Source organism: Pristiophorus japonicus, chromosome 9, assembly GCF_044704955.1.
Source record: "Pristiophorus japonicus isolate sPriJap1 chromosome 9, sPriJap1.hap1, whole genome shotgun sequence".
Classification (NCBI taxonomy): Eukaryota; Metazoa; Chordata; class Chondrichthyes; family Pristiophoridae; genus Pristiophorus; species Pristiophorus japonicus.
Window position 1 is genome coordinate 193,526,615 of NC_091985.1, and position 18,750 is coordinate 193,545,364.

At 52.9% G+C, this 18,750-nt stretch overlaps 1 protein-coding gene across 6 annotated transcripts in view; it reads left to right on the plus strand.

The window, feature by feature from the left end:
• Positions 1-18,750, plus strand: part of LOC139273390 (ribonuclease inhibitor-like) — a 47,869-nt gene that overhangs the window by 19,671 nt on the left and 9,448 nt on the right. For 4 of the 6 annotated variants that reach the window (XM_070890240.1, XM_070890239.1, XM_070890243.1 and 1 more), the window contains 5 exons: positions 2,276-2,447; positions 10,663-11,035; positions 12,660-12,746; positions 14,142-14,312; positions 17,402-17,590. In XM_070890240.1, coding sequence (XP_070746341.1) covers positions 2,276-2,447; positions 10,663-11,035; positions 12,660-12,746; positions 14,142-14,312; positions 17,402-17,590 — 992 coding nt within the window. The remainder of the gene's footprint in view (positions 1-2,275; positions 2,448-10,662; positions 11,036-12,659; positions 12,747-14,141; positions 14,313-17,401; positions 17,591-18,750) is intronic. The other 2 variants (XM_070890242.1, XM_070890244.1) reach the window with 2 other exon arrangements.

Below are 18,750 nucleotides of genomic sequence, written 5' to 3' on the forward strand. Positions count from 1 at the left end.
GAGTAAGCTTGCAGTGAACATAAATACTGACTGCAAAAGCTTCTATAGATATGTGAAGAGAAAACGATTAGTGAAGACAAACGTAGGTCCCTTGCAGTCAGATTCAGGTGAATTTATAATGTGGAACAACGAAATGGCAGACCAATTGAACAAATACTTTGGTTCTGTCTTCACTAAGGAAGATACATATAACCTTCCGGAAATACTAGGGGACCGAGGGTCTAGTGAGAAGGAGAAATTGAAGGAAATCCTTATTAGTCAGGAAATTGTGTAGGAGAAATTGATGGGATTGAAGGCCAATAAATTGCCGGTGTTTGATAGTCTGCATCCCGGAGTACTTAAGGAAGTGGCCTTAGAAATAGTGGATGCATTGGTGGTCATTTTCCAACATTCTATCGACTCTGGATCAGTTCCTATGGACTGGAGGGTAGCTAATGTAAAACCACTTTTTAAAAAAGGAGGGAGAGAGAAACAGGGAATTATCGACCAGTTAGCCTGACATCAGTAGTGGGGAAAATGCTGGAATCAATTATTAAAGATGAAATAGCAGCGCATTTGGAAAGCAGTGACAGTATCGGTCCAAGTCAGCATGGATTTCTGAAAGGAAATCATGCTTGACAAATCTTCTAGAATTTTTTGAGGATGTAACCAGTAGAGTGGACAAGGGAGCACAAGTGGATGTGGTGTATTTGGACTTTCAAAACGCTTTTGACAAAGGTCCCACACAAGAGATTAGTGTGCAAAATTAAAGCACATGGTATTGGGGGTAATGTATTGATGTGGATAGAGAACTGGTTGGCAGATAGGAAGCAAAGAGTGGGAATAAACGGGTCCTTTTCAGAATAGCAGGCAGTGACTAGTGGGGTACCGCAAGGTTCAGTGCTGGGACCCCAGCTATTTACAATATACATTAATGATTTAGACGAAGGAATTGAATGTAATATCTCCAAGTTTGCAGATGACACTAAGCTGGGTGGCAGTGTGAGCTGTGAGGAGGATGCTAAGAGGCTGCAGGTGACTTGGATAGGTTAGGTGAGTGGGCAAATGCATGGCAGATGCAGTATAATGTAGATAAATGTGAGGTTATCCACTTTGGTGGCAAAAACAGGAAGGCAGAATATTATCTGAATGGTGACAAATTAGGAAAAGGGGAGGTGCAACGAGACCTGGGTGTCATGGTACATCAGTCATTGAAAGTTGGCATGCAGGTACAGCAGGCGGTGAAGAAGGCAAATGGCATGTTAGCCTTCATAGCTAGGGAATTTGAGTATAGGAGCAGGGAGGCCTTACTGCAGTTGTACAGAGCCTTGGTGAGGCCTCAACTGGAATATTGTGTACAGTTTCGGTCTCCTAATCTGAGGAAGGACATTCTTGCTATTGAGGGAGTGCAGCGAAGGTTCACCAGTCTGATTCCCGGGATGGCAGGACTGACATATGAGGAAAGACTGGATCGACTAGGCTTATATTCACTGGAACTTAGAAGAATGAGAGGGTATCTCATAGAAACATGTAAAATTCTGACGGGATTGGACAGGTTAGATGCAGGAAGAATGTTCCCAATGTTGGGGAACTCCAGAATCAGGGGTCACAGTCTAAGGATAAGGGGTAAGCCATTTAGGACCGAGATGAGGAGAAACTTCTTCACCCAGAGAGTGGTGAACCTGTGGAATTCTCTACCACAGAAAGTTGTTGAGGCCAGTTCGTTAGATATATTCAAAAGAGAGTTAGATGTGGCCCTTATGGCTAAAGGGATCGAGGGGTATGGAGAGAAAGCAGGAATGGGGTACTGAAGTTGTATGATCAGCCGCGATCATATTGAATGGTGGTGCAGGCTCGAAGGGCCGAATGGCCTACTCCTGGCTGATCTGATCATGGACTCAACTCCACGTCTTTGCCCGCTCCCCATTACCCTTCACTCCCTTATCGTTGAAAAATCTGTCTATCTCCACCTTAAACGACCCGGCCTCCACAGCTCTCTGCGGCAGAGAATTCCAAAGATTCACGATCCTCTGAGAGAAGAAATTCCTCCCCATTTCTGTTTTAAATGGGTGGCCCCTTATTCTGAGACTATGTCCCCTAATTCTAGATTTCCCCCACGAGGGGAAACATCCTCTCTGCATCCACCCTGTCCAGCCCCCTCAGAATCTTATAGGTTTCAACGAGATCACCTCTCATTCTTCTGAACTCCGAGGCGAGGAGACGTGTGTGGAGCATAACCAGCGGCACAGACCTGTTTCTGTGCTGCAGACTCGATGTCAATTCTGTATGTTTCCAGGGCGTTAAGCCAGCAGCAGAGAACACAGAGAGGAAGACGCCATCAAACCATTTCCTCAAGATGTTGAAGGAGAGGGATGAGCCAGTCGGTGAAGCCATGGTGGGCTTCTTGGCGAGATTGCACGACAGCAAGCAGGAACTGCACCAGATCCTGCAGGACATGAAGATCAAGGGTATCAAAATATTCCATACGGTCCCAGAGTTCTCCAAAGCATCGCCGCCTCTTTTCCCTCAAGTAGTTTTCAACTCCCTTTTCAAAGTCCCTGGGCTTAATAAATAGAGGCAAGGACTGGATTTTCGGCGATGTTTGTCGGGGCGGTAATGGCAGCAGGATGGTAAAGTTAGCGCCCCGGAACAAGTTTGCGCCTCAGTAGGTACGTTTAGGCAGCTGGGCCTGGAGTCAGGGGACGCAGCGTTAAGGGAGGCGTTGTACATCTCTCTTGCGGGGGTTGGAATGGGAATCTCCCGAGCTAAAGAACCGGGCCGGGAGCATCCGAGCGACGCCTAGGGCGGCGGAAAAATAACTAGAGCAGAGAAGGTTAAGGGGAGATTGACCAGAATGGTACCCGGGATGTGGGATCTCAGTTACATGGGGAGACTGGAGAAGCTGGGGTTGTTCTCCTTAGAGCAGAGAAGGTTAAGGGGAGATTGGCCAGAATGGTACCAGGGATGTGGGATCTCAGTTACATGGGGAGACTGGAGAAGCTGGGGTTGTTCTCCTTAGAGCAGAGAAGGTTAAGGGGAGATTGCCCAGAATGGTACCAGGGATGTGGGATCTCAGTTACATGGAGAGACTGGAGAAGCTGGGGTTGTTCTCCTTAGAGCAGAGAAGGTTAAGGGGAGATTGCCCAGAATGGTACCGGGGATGTGGGACTTCAGTTACATGGGGAGACTGGAGAAGCTGGGATTGTTCTCCTTAGAGCAGAGAAGGTTAAGGGGAGATTGACCAGAATGGTACCGGGGATGTGGGACTTCAGTTACATGGAGAGACTGGAGAAGCTGGGATTGTTCTCCTTAGAGCAGAGAAGGTTAAGGGGAGATTGCCCAGAATGGTATCAGGGATGTGGGACTTCAGTTACATGGAGAGACTGGAGAAGCTGGGGTTGTTCTCCTTAGAGCAGAGAAGGTTAAGGGGAGATTGACCAGAATGGTACCGGGGATGTGGGACTTCAGTTACATGGAGAGACTGGAGAAGCTGGGATTGTTCTCCTTAGAGCAGAGAAGGTTAAGGGGAGATTGACCAGAATGGTACCAGGGATGTGGGATCTCAGTTACATGGGGAGACTGGAGAAGCTGGGGTTGTTCTCCTTAGAGCAGAGAAGGTTAAGGGGAGATTGACCAGAATGGTACCGGGGATGTGGGACTTCAGTTACATGGGGAGACTGGAGAAGCTGGGATTGTTCTCCTTAGAGCAGAGAAGGTTAAGGGGAGATTGACCAGAATGGTACCAGGGATGTGAGACTTCAGTTACATGGAGAGACTGGAGAAGCTGGGATTGTTCTCCTTAGAGCAGAGAAGGTTAAGGGAAAATTGATCAAGGTGTTCAAAATGATGAATGGTTTTGAGAGAGGTTCCTGTGCCAGGAGGGTCAGTAACCAGAGGACACAGATTGAAGGTAACTGGGAAAAGACCCTGAGGGGGAGATGAGGAGAGATGTGTTGACGCAGCGAGTTGTTGTGATCGGGAACGCGCTGCCTGAAAGGGCGATGGGAGCAGATTCAATAGTGACTTTCAAAAGGGGGTTTGGATAAATACTGGAAGGGGAAGTTTACAGGGCAACGGGGAAAGGGCGGGGGATTAGGATTAACCACATAGCTCTTTGAAAGAGCCGGCACAGGCAAGATAGGCCGAATGAGCAACTTTTTGCTTCAATGATTCTTTTCCAAACATTCTTGTTTTAGAAGTTAATCTGAATATGAAGTATAATTTTAGCCATTAATGCATATTCGAATAAGGCTGGAGGAGGTTACAGAGATAGGGAGGGGTTTAGGGGCTGGAGGAGGTTACAGAGATAGGGAGGGGTGTAGGGGCTGAAGGAGGTTACAGAGATAGGGAGGGTTGCAGAGGGTGGAGGATGTTACAGAGATAGGGAGGGTTGCAGAGGGTGGAGGAGGTTACAGAGATAGAGAGGGGTATGGCGCTGGAGGAGGTTACAGAGATAAGGAGGGTTTTGGGACAGAGGAGCTTACAGAGATAGGTGGATCGTAGGGCTGGAGGAGGTTACAGAGATAGGGTGGTGTGTAGGGCTGAAGGAGGTTACAGAGAGAGGGAGGGTTGTAGGGGCTGGAGGAGGTTACAGAGATAGGGAGGCTTGAAGGGTTGGAGGAGTTTACAGAGGTAGGGAAGGGTGTAGGGGCTGGAGGAAGATACAGCGATAGGCAGGGTTGTAGGGCTGGAGGAGGTTACAGAGATAGGGAGGGGCATATGGGTTGGAGGAGTTTACAGAGATAGGGAGGGATGTAAGGCTGGAGGAGATTACAGAGATAGGGAGGGGTGTAGGGTTTGAGGAGTTTACAGAGATAGTGAGGGTGTAGGGGCTGGAGAGGGTTATAGAGATAGGGAGTGATGTAGGGGATGTAGGAGATGGAGGAGGTTACAAAGATTGCGAGGGTTGTAGAGCTGGAGGAGATTACGGAAATAGGGAGGGGCTTATGGGCTGAAGGCGGTTACTGGGATAGGGAGGGGTATAGGCGCTGGAGGAGGTTACAGAGAGAGGGAGGGTTGTCGGGGCTGGAGGAGGTTACAGAGATAGGGAGGTTTGTAGAGGCTGGAGGAGGTTTGAGAGATAGGGAGTGTGTAGGAGCTGGAGGAGGTTACAGTGCTAGGTAGGGTTGTAGGGTTTGAGGAGTTTACAGAGATAGTGAGGGTGTAGGGGCTGGAGAGGGTTATAAAGATAGGGAGTGATGTAGGGGCTGGAGGCGGTTAAAGAGATAGGGAAGGTTGTAGGGCTCGAGGAGGTTACAGAGATAGGGAGGAGTATTGGGCTGGAGGAGGTTACAGAGATAGGGAGGTTTGTAGAGCCGGAGGAGATTACAGAGATAGAGAGGGTATATGGGCTGAAGGAGGTTACAGAGATAGGGAGGGGTGCAGGGGCTGGAGGAGGTTGCAGAGATAAGGAGGGGTGTAGAGGCTGGAGGAGATTACAGAGATAGGGAGGGGTGTAGGGACTTGAGGAGGTTACAGTGATAGGGAGGTGTGTAGGGGCTGGGGTAGGTTACAGAGATAGCGAGGTGTAGGGGCTGGAGGAGGTTAAAGAGATAGGGAGTTTTATAGGGGCAGAGGAGCTTACAGAGATAGGGACGGTTGTAGGGGCTGGAGGAGGTTGGAGATATAGGGGGGGTTGTAGGGCTGGAGAAGGTTACAAAGATAGGGAGGGTGTATGGGCTGGAGGAGGTTACAGAGATATGGAGGGTTGAAGGGGCTGGAGAAGGTTAACGAGTTTGGGAGGGTTGAAGGGGCTGGAGGATGTTACAGAGATAGGGAGAGGTGTAGGGGCTGGAGGAGGTTACAGGGATAGGGAGGGTGTAGGAGCTGGAGGAGGTTACAGAGATACGGAGGGGTGTAGGGCTGGAGAAGGTTACAGAGATAGGGAGGGGTGTTGCGGCTGGAGGAGGTTACAGAGATAGGGAGAGTGTAGGTTTGGAGGAGGTTACAGAGATAGGGAGGGGTGTATGGGCTGTAGGAGATTACAGAGATAGGGAGGGGTGTATGGGCTGTAGGAGATTACAGAGATAGGGAGAGGTGTATGGGCTGTAGGAGATTACAGAGATAGGGAGAGGTGTAGGGGCTGGAGGAGGTTACAGAGTTTGGGAGGATTGTAGGGCTGGAGGTGTTTACAGAGAAAGGGAAGGTTGTAGGGGCTGGAGGAGGTTACAGAGATAGGGAGAGTTGAAGGGGCAGGAGGCCGTTACAGAGATAGGGAGAGTGTAGGTTTGGAGGAGGTTACAGAGATAGGGAGGGGTGTATGAGATGGAGGAGTTTACAGAGATAGGGAGAGGTGTATGGGCTGGAGGAGGTTACAGAGATAGGGAGAGGTGTATGGGCTGGAGGAGGTTACAGAGAAAGGGAGGGTTGTAGGGGCTGGAGGAGGTTACAGAGATAGGGAGGTTTGTAGGGGCTGGAGGAGATTACAGAGATAGGGAGAGGTGTATGGGCTGGAGGAGGTTACAGAGAGAGGGAGTGTTGTAGGGGCTGGAGGTGGTTACAGAGAAAGGGAGGGTTGTAGGGGCTGGAGGAGGTTACAGAGATAGGGAGGTTTGTAGGGGCTGGAGGAGGTTACAGAGAGAGGGAGTGTTGTAGGGGCTGGAGGAGGTTACAGAGCTAGGGAGGGTTGAAGGGGCTGGAGGGCGTTACAGGGATAGGGAGGGTGTAGGGGCTGGAGGAGGTTATAGAGATACGGAGGGGTGTAAGGCTGGAGGACGTTACAGAGATAGGGAGGGGTGTAGGGCTGTAGGAGATTACAGAGATAGGGAGAGGTGTATGGGCTGGAGGAGGTTACAGAGATAGGGAGGTTTGTAGGGGCTGGAGGAGGTTACAGAGAGAGCGGGAGGGTTGTAGGGGCTGGAGGAGGTTACAGAGATAGGGAGGGGTGTAGGGCTGTAGGAGTTTACAGAGATAGGGAGGGGTGTATGGGCTGTAGGAGTTTACAGAGATAGGGAGGGGTGTATGGGCTGTAGGAGATTACAGAGATAGGGAGGGGTGTATGGGCTGTAGGAGATTACAGAGATAGGGAGTGGTGTATGGGCTGTAGGAGATTACAGAGATAGGGAGAGGTGTATGGGCTGTAGGAGTTTATAGAGATAGGGAGGGGTGTATGGGCTGTAGGAGTTTACAGAGATAGGGAGGGGTGTATGGGCTGTAGGAGATTACAGAGATAGGGAGTGGTGTATGGGCTGTAGGAGATTACAGAGATAGGGAGAGGTGTATGGGCTGTAGGAGTTTACAGAGATAGGGAGGGGTGTATGGGCTGTAGGAGATTACAGAGATAGGGAGAGGTGTATGGGCTGGAGAAGGTTACAGAGTTTGGGAGGATTGTAGGGCTGGAGGTGTTTACAGAGATAGGGAGGTTTGTAGGGGCTGGAGGAGGTTACAGAGAGAGGGAGGGTTGTAGGGGCTGGAGGAGGTTACAGAGATAGGGAGGGTTGAAGGGGCTGCAGGACGTTACAGAGATAGGGAGGGGTGTAGGGGCTGGAGGAGGTTACAGAGATAGGGAGAGTGTGGGGTTGGAGGAGGTTACAGAGATAGGGAGGGGTGTAGGGGCTGGAGGAGGTTACAGAGATAGGGAGAGGTGTAGGGCTGGAGGAGGTTACAGAGATAGGGAGGGGTGTAGGGCTGGAGGAGGTTACAGAGATAGGGAGAGGTGTAGGGCTGGAGGAGGTTACAGAGATAGGGAGGGGTGTATGGGCTGTAGGAGATTACAGAGATACGGAGGGGTGTATGGGCTGGAGGAGTTTACAGAGAAAGGGAGGGGTGTAGGGGCTGGAGGGGGTTACAGAGATAGGGAGGGGTGTAGGGGCTGGAGGAGGTTACAGAGATAGGGAGGGGTGTAGGGGCTGGAGGAGGTTACAGAGAAAGGGAGGGGTGTAGGGGCTGGAGGAGGTTACAGAGATAGGGAGGGGTGTAGGGGCTGGAGGAGGTTACAGAGATAGGGAGGGTTGTAGGGGCTGGAGGTGGTTACAGAGATAGGGAGTGGTGTATGGGCTGTAGGAGATTACAGAGATAGGGAGAGGTGTATGGGCTGTAGGAGTTTATAGAGATAGGGAGGGGTGTATGGGCTGTAGGAGTTTACAGAGATAGGGAGGGGTGTATGGGCTGTAGGAGATTACAGAGATAGGGAGTGGTGTATGGGCTGTAGGAGATTACAGAGATAGGGAGAGGTGTATGGGCTGTAGGAGTTTACAGAGATAGGGAGGGGTGTATGGGCTGTAGGAGATTACAGAGATAGGGAGAGGTGTATGGGCTGGAGAAGGTTACAGAGTTTGGGAGGATTGTAGGGCTGGAGGTGTTTACAGAGATAGGGAGGTTTGTAGGGGCTGGAGGAGGTTACAGAGAGAGGGAGGGTTGTAGGGGCTGGAGGAGGTTACAGAGATAGGGAGGGTTGAAGGGGCTGCAGGACGTTACAGAGATAGGGAGGGGTGTAGGGGCTGGAGGAGGTTACAGAGATAGGGAGAGTGTGGGGTTGGAGGAGGTTACAGAGATAGGGAGGGGTGTAGGGGCTGGAGGAGGTTACAGAGATAGGGAGAGGTGTAGGGCTGGAGGAGGTTACAGAGATAGGGAGGGGTGTAGGGCTGGAGGAGGTTACAGAGATAGGGAGAGGTGTAGGGCTGGAGGAGGTTACAGAGATAGGGAGGGGTGTATGGGCTGTAGGAGATTACAGAGATAGGGAGGGGTGTATGGGCTGGAGGAGTTTACAGAGAAAGGGAGGGGTGTAGGGGCTGGAGGGGGTTACAGAGATAGGGAGGGGTGTAGGGGCTGGAGGAGGTTACAGAGATAGGGAGCGGTGTAGGGGCTGTAGGAGTTTACAGAGATAGGGAGAGGTGTATGGGCTGGAGGAGGTTACAGAGATAGGGAGGGGTGTAGGGGCTGGAGGAGGTTACAGAGATAGGGAGGGGTGTAGGGGCTGGAGGAGTTTACAGAGAAAGGGAGGGGTGTAGGGGCTGGAGGAGTTTACAGAGATAGGGAGGGGTGTAGGGGCTGGAGGAGTTTACAGAGATAGGGAGGGGTGTAGGGGCTGGAGGAGGAAACAGAGAAAGGGAGGGGTGTAGGGGCTGGAGGAGGTTACAGAGATAGGGAGGGGTGTAGGGGCTGGAGGAGGTTACAGAGATAGGGAGGGGTGTAGGGGCTGGAGGAGGTTACAGAGAAAGGGAGGGGTGTAGGGGCTGGAGGAGGTTACAGAGATAGGGAGGGGTGTAGGGGCTGGAGGAGGTTACAGAGATAGGGAGGGGTGTAGGGGCTGGAGGAGGTTACAGAGAAAGGGAGGGGTGTAGGGGCTGGAGGAGGTTACAGAGAAAGGGAGGGGTGTAGGGGCTGGAGGAGGTTACAGAGATAGGGTGGGGTGTAGGGGCTGGAGGAGGTTACAGAGATAGGGAGGGGTGTAGGGGCTGGAGGAGGTTACAGAGAAAGGGAGGGGTGTAGGGGCTGGAGGAGGTTACAGAGAAAGGGAGGGGTGTAGGGGCTGGAGGAGGTTATAGAGATAGGGAGGGGTGTAGGGGCTGGAGGAGGTTACAGAGATAGGGAGGGGTGTAGGGGCTGGAGGAGGTTACAGAGATAGGGAGCGGTGTAGGGGCTGTAGGAGTTTACAGAGATAGGGAGAGGTGTATGGGCTGGAGGAGGTTACAGAGATAGGGAGGGGTGTAGGGGCTGGAGGAGGTTACAGAGATAGGGAGAGGTGTATGGGCTGTAGGAGTTTACAGAGATAGGGAAGGGTGTATGGGCTGTAGGAGATTACAGAGATAGGGAGAGGTGTATGGGCTGGAGAAGGTTACAGAGTTTGGGAGGATTGTAGGGCTGGAGGTGTTTACAGAGATAGGGAGGGGTGTAGGGGCTGGAGGAGGTTACAGAGATAGGGAGGGGTGTAGGGGCTGGAGGAGGTTACAGAGAAAGGGAGGGGTGTAGGGGCTGGAGGAGGTTACAGAGATAGGGAGGGTTGTAGGGGCTGGAGGTGGTTACAGAGATAGGGAGGGGTGTAGGGGCTGGAGGAGGTTACAGAGATAGGGAGGGTGTAGGGCTGGAGTAGGTTAGAGAGATAGGGAGTGTTGTAGGGTCTGGAGGTGGTTACAGAGATAGGGAGGGGTGTAGGGGCTGGAGGAGGTTACAGAGATAGGGAGGGGTGTAGGGGCTGGAGGAGTTTACAGAGAAAGGGAGGGTTGAAGGGGCTGGAGGAGGTTACAGAGATAGGGAGGGGTGTAGGGGCTGGAGGAGGTTACAGAGATAGGGAGGGGTGTAGGGGCTGGAGGAGGTAACAGAGATAGGGAGGGTTGTAGGGGCTGGAGGAGGTTACAGAGAAAGAGAGGGGTGTAGGGGCTGGAGGAGGTTACAGAGAAAGGGAGGGTTGAAGGGGCTGGAGGAGGTTACAGAGATAGGGAGGGGTGTAGGGGCTGGAGGAGGTTACAGAGATAGGGAGGGGTGTAGGGGCTGGAGGAGGTTACAGAGATAGGGAGGGGTGTGGGGGCTGGAGGAGGTTACAGAGATAGGGAGGGGTGTAGGGGCTGGAGGAGGTTACAGAGATAGGGAGGGGTGTGGGGGCTGGAGGAGGTTACAGAGATAGGGAGGGTGTAGGGCTGGAGGAGGTTACAGAGATAGGGAGGGGTGTGGGGGCTGGAGGAGGTTACAGAGGCATCTGATCAGAGACGTTCGAAACGTGATATCATTTGTTTTTCGCTTCTGCAGAAGATCCCGATGGAACACTACGAGGAGATGTCCATGGTTCCAGAGTCAGCCCGGAGGACGAGATCTCCCAGGGTGAGGAGGGGAGCCTGAGTGGAGGCACGGAGGCTCTCAGGAACAAGAGGAGGCTCTTGAACACCATGCACTTCATGTCTGAGACCGGCAACGCCGGTCTGCTGCGGATGGGCAAAGTTACCCTCGGCGACTGCAAGGACCCCGGCAAGGCGCTCAGGCTGTGCCCGTTGGATTGCTGCGTGCTGGCTTCTGCCATAAGACCCCTGGGCATTGTGGAGGAACTCAACGTCACCCACTGCTCCATCCAAGCTGAGGGCATCCGACAGCTCTCTTCCGTCTTACACCTGTGCAAAACCCTCAGGTACCTTCCCCTCCCCCCGATTAAATCGCTCAACAAAGGCCGTCAGAAAATTAAGCTTCATTCGTACAGGAATAGAGTACAAAGGCACTCTGTTAATGGCTCCACGAGGCAGGGGTATGGCACTTGAACTGTACAGACTGTAGTTCTTTATCACAGCTCCTTGAGTGAGGAAACCAAGAGGTGAGCTCCCTTTTATACTGAGTTACCTGCAGTGTACAGGTGATCCCTAGGTCTCCAGCAGCAGCACCCTCTGGTGTACAGGTAAGGAATATACAGGGTGAAAGTACATTCAAGTCTCGTGTTCAGTGCATCATTGCATCATTGGCATGCATAAATAACAGAGGTTATTGCTGAACCTTTACAAATCACTGAATTTAGGCCCCATTGGAGTATTGTGTCCAATTCTGGGCACCACACTTTAGGGAGGCTGTGAAGGCCTGAGAGAGGGTGCAGAGGGAGATTGCCCAGAATGGTACCCAGGATGAGGGACCTCAGTTACATGGGGAGACTGGAGAAGCTGGGATTGTTCTCCTTAGAGCAGAGAAGGTTAAGGGGAGATTGACCAGAATGGTACGCGGGATGTGGGACTTCAGTTACATGGGGAGACTGGAGAAGCTGGGGTTGTTCTCCTTAGAGCAGAGAAGGTTAAGGGGAGATTGCCCAGAATGGTACCCGGGATGTGGGACTTCAGTTACATGGGGAGACTGGAGAAGCTGGGGTTGTTCTCCTTAGAGCAGAGAAGGTTAAGGGGAGATTGACCCAGAATGGTACCAGGATGTGGGACTTCAGTTACATGGGGAGACTGGAGAAGCTGGGATTGTTCTCCTTGGAGCAGAGAAGGTTAAGGGGAGATTGACCAGAATGGTACCCGGGATGTGGGACTTCAGTTACATGGGGAGACTGGAGAAGCTGGGGTTGTTCTCCTTAGAGCAGAGAAGGTTAAGGGGAGATTGACCAGAATGGTACCAGGGATGTGGGACTTCAGTTACATGGGGAGACTGGAGAAGCTGGGGTTGTTCTCCTTAGAGCAGAGAAGGTTAAGGGGAGATTGCCCAGAATGGTACCGGGGATGTGGGACCTCAGTTACATGGAGAGACTGGAGAAGCTGGGATTGTTCTCCTTGGAGCAGAGAAGGTTAAGGGGAGATTGACCCAGAATGGTACCGGAGATGTGGGACATCAAAGTGCTGCACTGTCGGAGGTGCCGTCTTTCGGATGAGACGTTAAACCGAGGCCCCGTCTGCTCTCTGAGGTGGATGTAAAAGATCCCATGGCACTATTACGAAGAAGAGCAGGCGAGTTATCCCCTGGTGTCCTGGGCCAATATTTATCCCTCAATCAACTTCGCGAAAAACTGATGATCTGGTCATTATCACATTGCTGTTTGTGGGAGCTTACTGTGCACAAATTAGCTGCCGCATTTCCCACATTACAACAGTGACTGCCACTTCAAACGTCCTTCATTGGCTGTAAAGTGCTTTGAGATGTCCGGTGGTTATGAAAGGTGTGATATAAATGCAAGTCTTTCTATCTTTAAATCTCCACGCACCCTCCTCGAGTCACACATATCAAAGTGTCCACAGTTTGGGACTTTATCGCACTGACGTCAGTCTCTGCTCACACAGGCTCAGTTGGAACCAGCTGGGAGACTCGGGAGTGAAGCTTTTGTGTTCGTCTCTGCGGCAACCAGGCTGTGAAATCCAAGAGTTGTGGTAAGTGAGGAAAGTATTCCCTATGACTCTCGAACGTGCAATTTCAGAAAGTGACATACTGTACGTGCATGTTTGAGACGTGACACAGAAACAGGAGGAGGCCCATTCAGCCCCTTGAGTCTGTTACACAGGAACAGGAGGAGGCCCATTCAGCCCCTCGAGCCTGTTACACAGGAACAGGAGGAGGCCCATTCAGCCCCTCGAGCCTGTTACACAGGAACAGGAGGAGGCCCATTCAGCCCCTTGAGCCTGTTACACAGGAACAGGAGGAGGCCCATTCAGCCCCTCGAGCCTGTTACATGGGAACAGGAGGAGGCCATTCAGCCCCTCGAGCCTGTTACACATGAACAGGAGGAGGCCCATTCAGCCCCTCGAGCCTGTTACACAGGAACAGGAGGAGGCCCATTCAGCCCCTCGAGCCTGTTACACAGGAACAGGAGGAGGCCCATTCAGCCCCTTGAGCCTGTTACACAGGAACAGGAGGAGGCCCATTCAGCCCCTCGAGCCTGTTACATGGGAACAGGAGGAGGCCATTCAGCCCCTCGAGCCTGTTACACATGAACAGGAGGAGGCCCATTCAGCCCCTCGAGCCTCTTACACAGGAACAGGAGGAGGCCCATTCAGCCCCTCGAGCCTGTTACACAGAAACAGGAGGAGGCCCATTCAGCCCCTCGAGCCTGTTACACAGCAACAGGAGGAGGCCCATTCAGCCCCTCGAGCCTGTTACACAGGAACAGGAGGAGACCCATTCAGCCCCTCGAGCCAGTTACACATGAACAGGAGGAGGCCCATTCAGCCCCTCGAGCCTGTTACACAGGAACAGGAGGAGGCCCATTCAGCCCCTCGAGCCTGTTACACAGGAACAGGAGGAGGCCCATTCAGCCCCTTGAGCCTGTTACACAGGAACAGGAGTAGGCCCATTCAGCCCCTCGAGCCAGTTGCACGAGAACAGGTGGAGGCCGGTGCACTTTGTGTGAAGAAATTCTCCGTGACATCACCTCCGAACGGCCTGGCTCTAATTATAAAGGTGATGCCCCGCTAGTTCCGGTCTCCCCTCACCAGAAGAAATAGTTTATCTCTATCTTACCTGATCAACGTCTTGAACCATCTTTAACACCTCGATTGGATCACCCCTTCATCTTCGACACCCGAGGGAATACAAGCCCAGTCTGTGCAACCTGCCCTCGTCATTTCACCCTTTTAGTCCCCGTAAAATTACGGAGCATCTGCAATGCTCCCCATCCGAGGCCGATGTATCCTTTCTGAGGGGGGGGGGGGCGGCCTGGAAGGGAAGACAGTGACCGCGCCTCCCCCCACCACACCCCCGCCCGAATGATGTCCGCGCACAGTGGTTGCCGTGTAGGCCCGTCGCCGTGACGACCTCTTTCCGCCTAGGCTGGACTACAATGGGCTGACGGCGGCTGGAACCCGGGACCTGGCTTCGGCCGTGGGCGGGAACCGGTCGCTGGAACAGCTGAGCCTGAACCACAATGAGCTGGGAGCGGCCGCCGTCAAACAGCTGAGCGAGGCGCTGAGGAGACCCACCTGTAGGCTGCGCCACTTACGGTAAGTGCAGAGACGGGACGGCCGAGGACCCTGGGGCCTACCGTCTGGTCCCTCTGCTCTCTGACCCCAACCCACAACCGCCCATTCTCACCCGACGCCCTCCCACCCTCTCCCCACTAACCCTCCCTCTCTCCCCACTAACCCTCCCTCTCTCCCCACTAACCCTCACTCTCTCCCCACTAACCCTCCCTCTCTCCCCACTAACCCTCACTCTCTCCCCACTAACCCTCCCTCTCTCCCCACTAACCCTCCCACTCTCCCCACTAACCCTCCCTCTCTCCCCACTAACCCTCCCTCTCTCCCCACTAACCCTCCCTCTCTCCCCACTAACCCTCCCTCTCTCCCCACTAACCCTTCCTCTCTCCCCACTAACTCTCCCTCTCTCCCCACTAACTCTCCCTCTCTCCCTACTAACTCTCCTTCTCTCCCCACTAACCCTCCTTCTCTCCCCACTAACCCTCCCTCTCTCCCCACTAACCCTCCCTCTCTCCCCACTAACTTTCCCTCTCTCCCCACTAACTCTCCCTCTCTCCCCACTAACTCTCCTTCTCTCCCCACTAACCCTCCCTCTCTCCCCACTAACCCTCCCTCTCTCCCCACTAACTCTCCCTCTCTCCCCACTAACTCTCCCTCTCTCCCCACTAACTCTCCTTCTCTCCCCACTAACCCTCCCTCTCTCCCCACTAACCCTCCCTCTCTCCCCATTAACCCTCACACTCTCCCCACTAACCCTCCTACTCTCCCCACTAACCCTCCCACTCTCCCCACTAACCCACCCACTCTCCCCACTAACCCACCCACTCTCCCCACTAACCCTCCCTCTCTCCCCACTAACCCTCCCTCTCTCCCCACTAACCCTCCCTCTCTCCCCACGAACCCTCCCTCTCTCCCACTAACCCTCCCTCTCTCCCCACTAACCCTCACTCTCTCCCCACTAACCCTCACTCTCTCCCCACTAACCCTCCTACTCTCCCCACTAACCCTCCCACTCTCCCCACTAACCCACCCACTCTCCCCACTAACCCACCCACTCTCCCCACTAACCCACCCACTCTCCCCACTAACCCTCCCTCTCTCCCCACTAACCCTCACTCTCTCCCCACTAACCCTCCCTCTCTCCCCACTAACCCACCCTCTCTCCCCACTAACCCTCCCTCTCTCCCCACTAACCCTCACTCTCTCCCCACTAACCCTCACTCTCTCCCCACTAACCCTCCCTCTCTCCCCACTAACCCTCCCTCTCTCCCCACTAACCCTCACTCTCTCCCCACTAACCCTCCCTCTCTCCCCACTAACCCTCCCACTCTCCCCACTAACCCTCCCTCTCTCCCCACTAACCCTCCCTCTCTCCCCACTAACCCTCCCTCTCTCCCCACTAACCCTCCCTCTCTCCCCACTAACCCTCCCTCTCTCCCCACTAACCCTCCCTCTCTCCCCACTAACCCTCCCTCTCTCCCCACTAACCCTCCCACTCTCCCCACTAACCCTCCCTCTCTCCCCACTAACCCTCCCTCTCTCCCCACTAACCCTCCCACTCTCCCCACTAACCCTCCCACTCTCCCCACTAACCCTCACACTCTCCCCACTAACCCTCCCACTCTCCCCACTAACCCTCCCACTCTCCCCATTAACCCTCCCTCTCTCCCCACTAACCCTCACTCTCTCCCCACTAACTCTCCCTCTCTCCCCACTAACCCTCCCTCTCTCCCCACTAACCCTCCCTCTCTCCCCACTAACCCTCCCTCTCTCCCCACTAACCCTCACTCTCTCCCCACTAACCCTCCCTCTCTCCCCACTAACCCTCCCACTCTCCCCACTAACCCTCCCACTCTCCCCACTAACCCTCCCACTCTCCCCATTAACCCTCCCTCTCTCCCCACTAACCCTAACTCTCTCCCCACTAACTCTCCCTCTCTCCCCACTAACCCTCCCTCTCTCCCCACTTATCCTCCCTCTCTCCCCACTAACCCTCACTCTCTCCTCCAGCTCCAGCCCTACAACCCTCCCCATCTCTGTAACCTCCTCCAGCCCTACAAGCCTTCCTATCTCTATTCCCAGCTAACCAGCAGAAAACAGTGATTCGGGATAAATGGGTCATTTTCCGTTTGGCGAAGTAACTAATGGAGTGCCGCAGGGATCTGTGCTGGGTCCTCAAATATTTTCAATCTATTTTAATGACTTGAATAATGGGACCGTGTGTAATAGAGCCAAGTTTGCTGATGATACAAAAAGGATGTGAAAGCAAATTGTGAGTCAGCCAAAAAGAATCTGCAAAGGTATTTAGACAGGCTAAGTGAGTGGGCAAAAATTTGGCAGATGGAGTCTAATTTGGGAAAATGTGAGGTTATCCACTTTGGCAGAAATAATAGAAAAGGTAACTATAATTTAAATGGTGAAAAGTTGCAATGTGCTGCAGTACAGAGGGACCTGGGGGTCCTTGTGCATGAAACACAAAAAGTTAGTATGCAGGTACAGCAAGTGATCAGGAAGGTAAATGGAATGTTGGCTTTTGTTGCAAGGGGGATGGAGTATAAAAGCAAAGAAGTCTTGCTACACCTGTACAGGGTATTGGTGAGGCCACACCTGGAGTACTGCGTACAGTTTTGTCTCCGTATTTAAGGAGGGATATACTTGCATTGGAGGCTGTTCAGAGAAGGTTCACGAGGTTGTTTCTGGGGATGAACGGGTTGTCTTGTGAAGAAAGTTTTAGTAGGTTGGGCCTATACTCATTGGAGTTTAGAAGAATGAGAGGAGATCTTATTGAAACATATAAGATTCTGAGGGGGCTGGACAGGGTAGATGCAGAGAGGATGTTTCCCCTCGTGGGGGAATCTAGAACTAGGGGACACAGTCTTAGAATAAGGGGCCGCCCATTTAGAACTGAGATGAGGAGGAATTTCTTCTCTCAGAGGGTTGTAAATCTGTGGAATTCTCTGCCCCAGAGAGCTGTGGAGGCTGGGTCATTGAATATATTTAAGGCGGAGATAGACAGATTTTTGAGCGATAAGGGAGTGAAGGGTTATGGGGAACGGGGAGGGAAGTGGAGTTGAGACCAAAATCAGCTTGTTTCTTATGTTGTTATGAATCAGTGACATTATCTCACTCAGACTGTGCGGCACGGGTATCACCAATGCCTACTGCAGACAGCTAGCCTGGGCTCTCTGTACAAACCGGTCACTAACAGCGCTGGACCTGGACAACAATCAACTGGGAGATTCCGGAGTCATACAGCTGTGTGGGGCCTTGGTCAAACCAGACTGCAAGATACAGGCCCTCAGGTAAAGGAGCAGTGTGTCTATTGGCAGCATTGTGGCAGGCACTGAGTTAGAGGAGGAAAGTGTTTTTTTTAATCATTCACGGGATGTGGGCGTCGCTGGTAAGGCCAGCATTTATTGCCCATCCCTAATAGCTCTCGAGGAGATGGTGGTGAGCCGCCTACTTGAACCGCTGCAGTCCGTGTGGTGAAGGTGCTCCCACAGTGCTGTTAGGGAGGGAGCTCCAGGATGTTGACCCAGCGACGATGAAGGAACGGCCGATATATTTCCAAGTCAGGATGGTGTGTGTGACTCGGAGGGGAACGTGGAGGTGGTGGTGTTCCCATGCGCCTGCTGCCCTTGTCCTTCTAGCTGGTGGAGGTCGTGGGTTTGGGAGGTGCTGCCGAAGAAGCCTTGGCGAGTTGCTGCAGTGCATCTTGTAGATGGTACACACTGCAGCCACGGTGCGCCGGTGGTGGAGGGAGTGAGTGTTGAAGGTGGTGGATGGGGTGACAATCCAGCGGGCTGCTTTGTCCTGGATGGTGTTGAGCTTCTCGAGTGTTGTTGGAGCTGCAACTCATCCAGGCAAGTGGAGAGTATTCCATCACACTCCTGACTTGTGCCGTGTAGATGGTGGAAAGGCTTTGGGGAGTCAGGAGGTGAGACACTCACCACAGAATACCCAGCCTCTGACCCGCTCTTGTGGCCACAGTATTTATGTGGCTGGTCCAGTTAAGTTTCTGGTCAATGGTGAGCCCCAGGATGTTGACGGTGGGGGATTTGGCGAGGGTAATGCCTTTGAACATCAAGGGTTAGGTGGTTAGGATCCTGTTGGACATAGTCATTGCCTGGCACTTGTGTGGCGCGAACATTACTTGCTATTCGCCGAAGCCTGAACGTCGTCCAGGCCTTGCAGCACGTGGGCACGGACTGCTTCATGATCTGAGGAGTTAGGCCAGGATAAAGGTGAGGCCATTCAGCCCTTCCACCCTCTCCCGCCATTCCCTGAGATCATGGCTGATCTGTATCCTAACTCCATCCACCCGCCTTGGTCCATCTCCCTTCATACGCTTGGCTCACAGAAATGTATCGATCTCTGAGTTAAGATTATTCAGTAAACTGGCATCTAGAATCATAGAACCTTATAGCATAGACGGAGGCCATTCGGCCCAACTTGCCTGTGC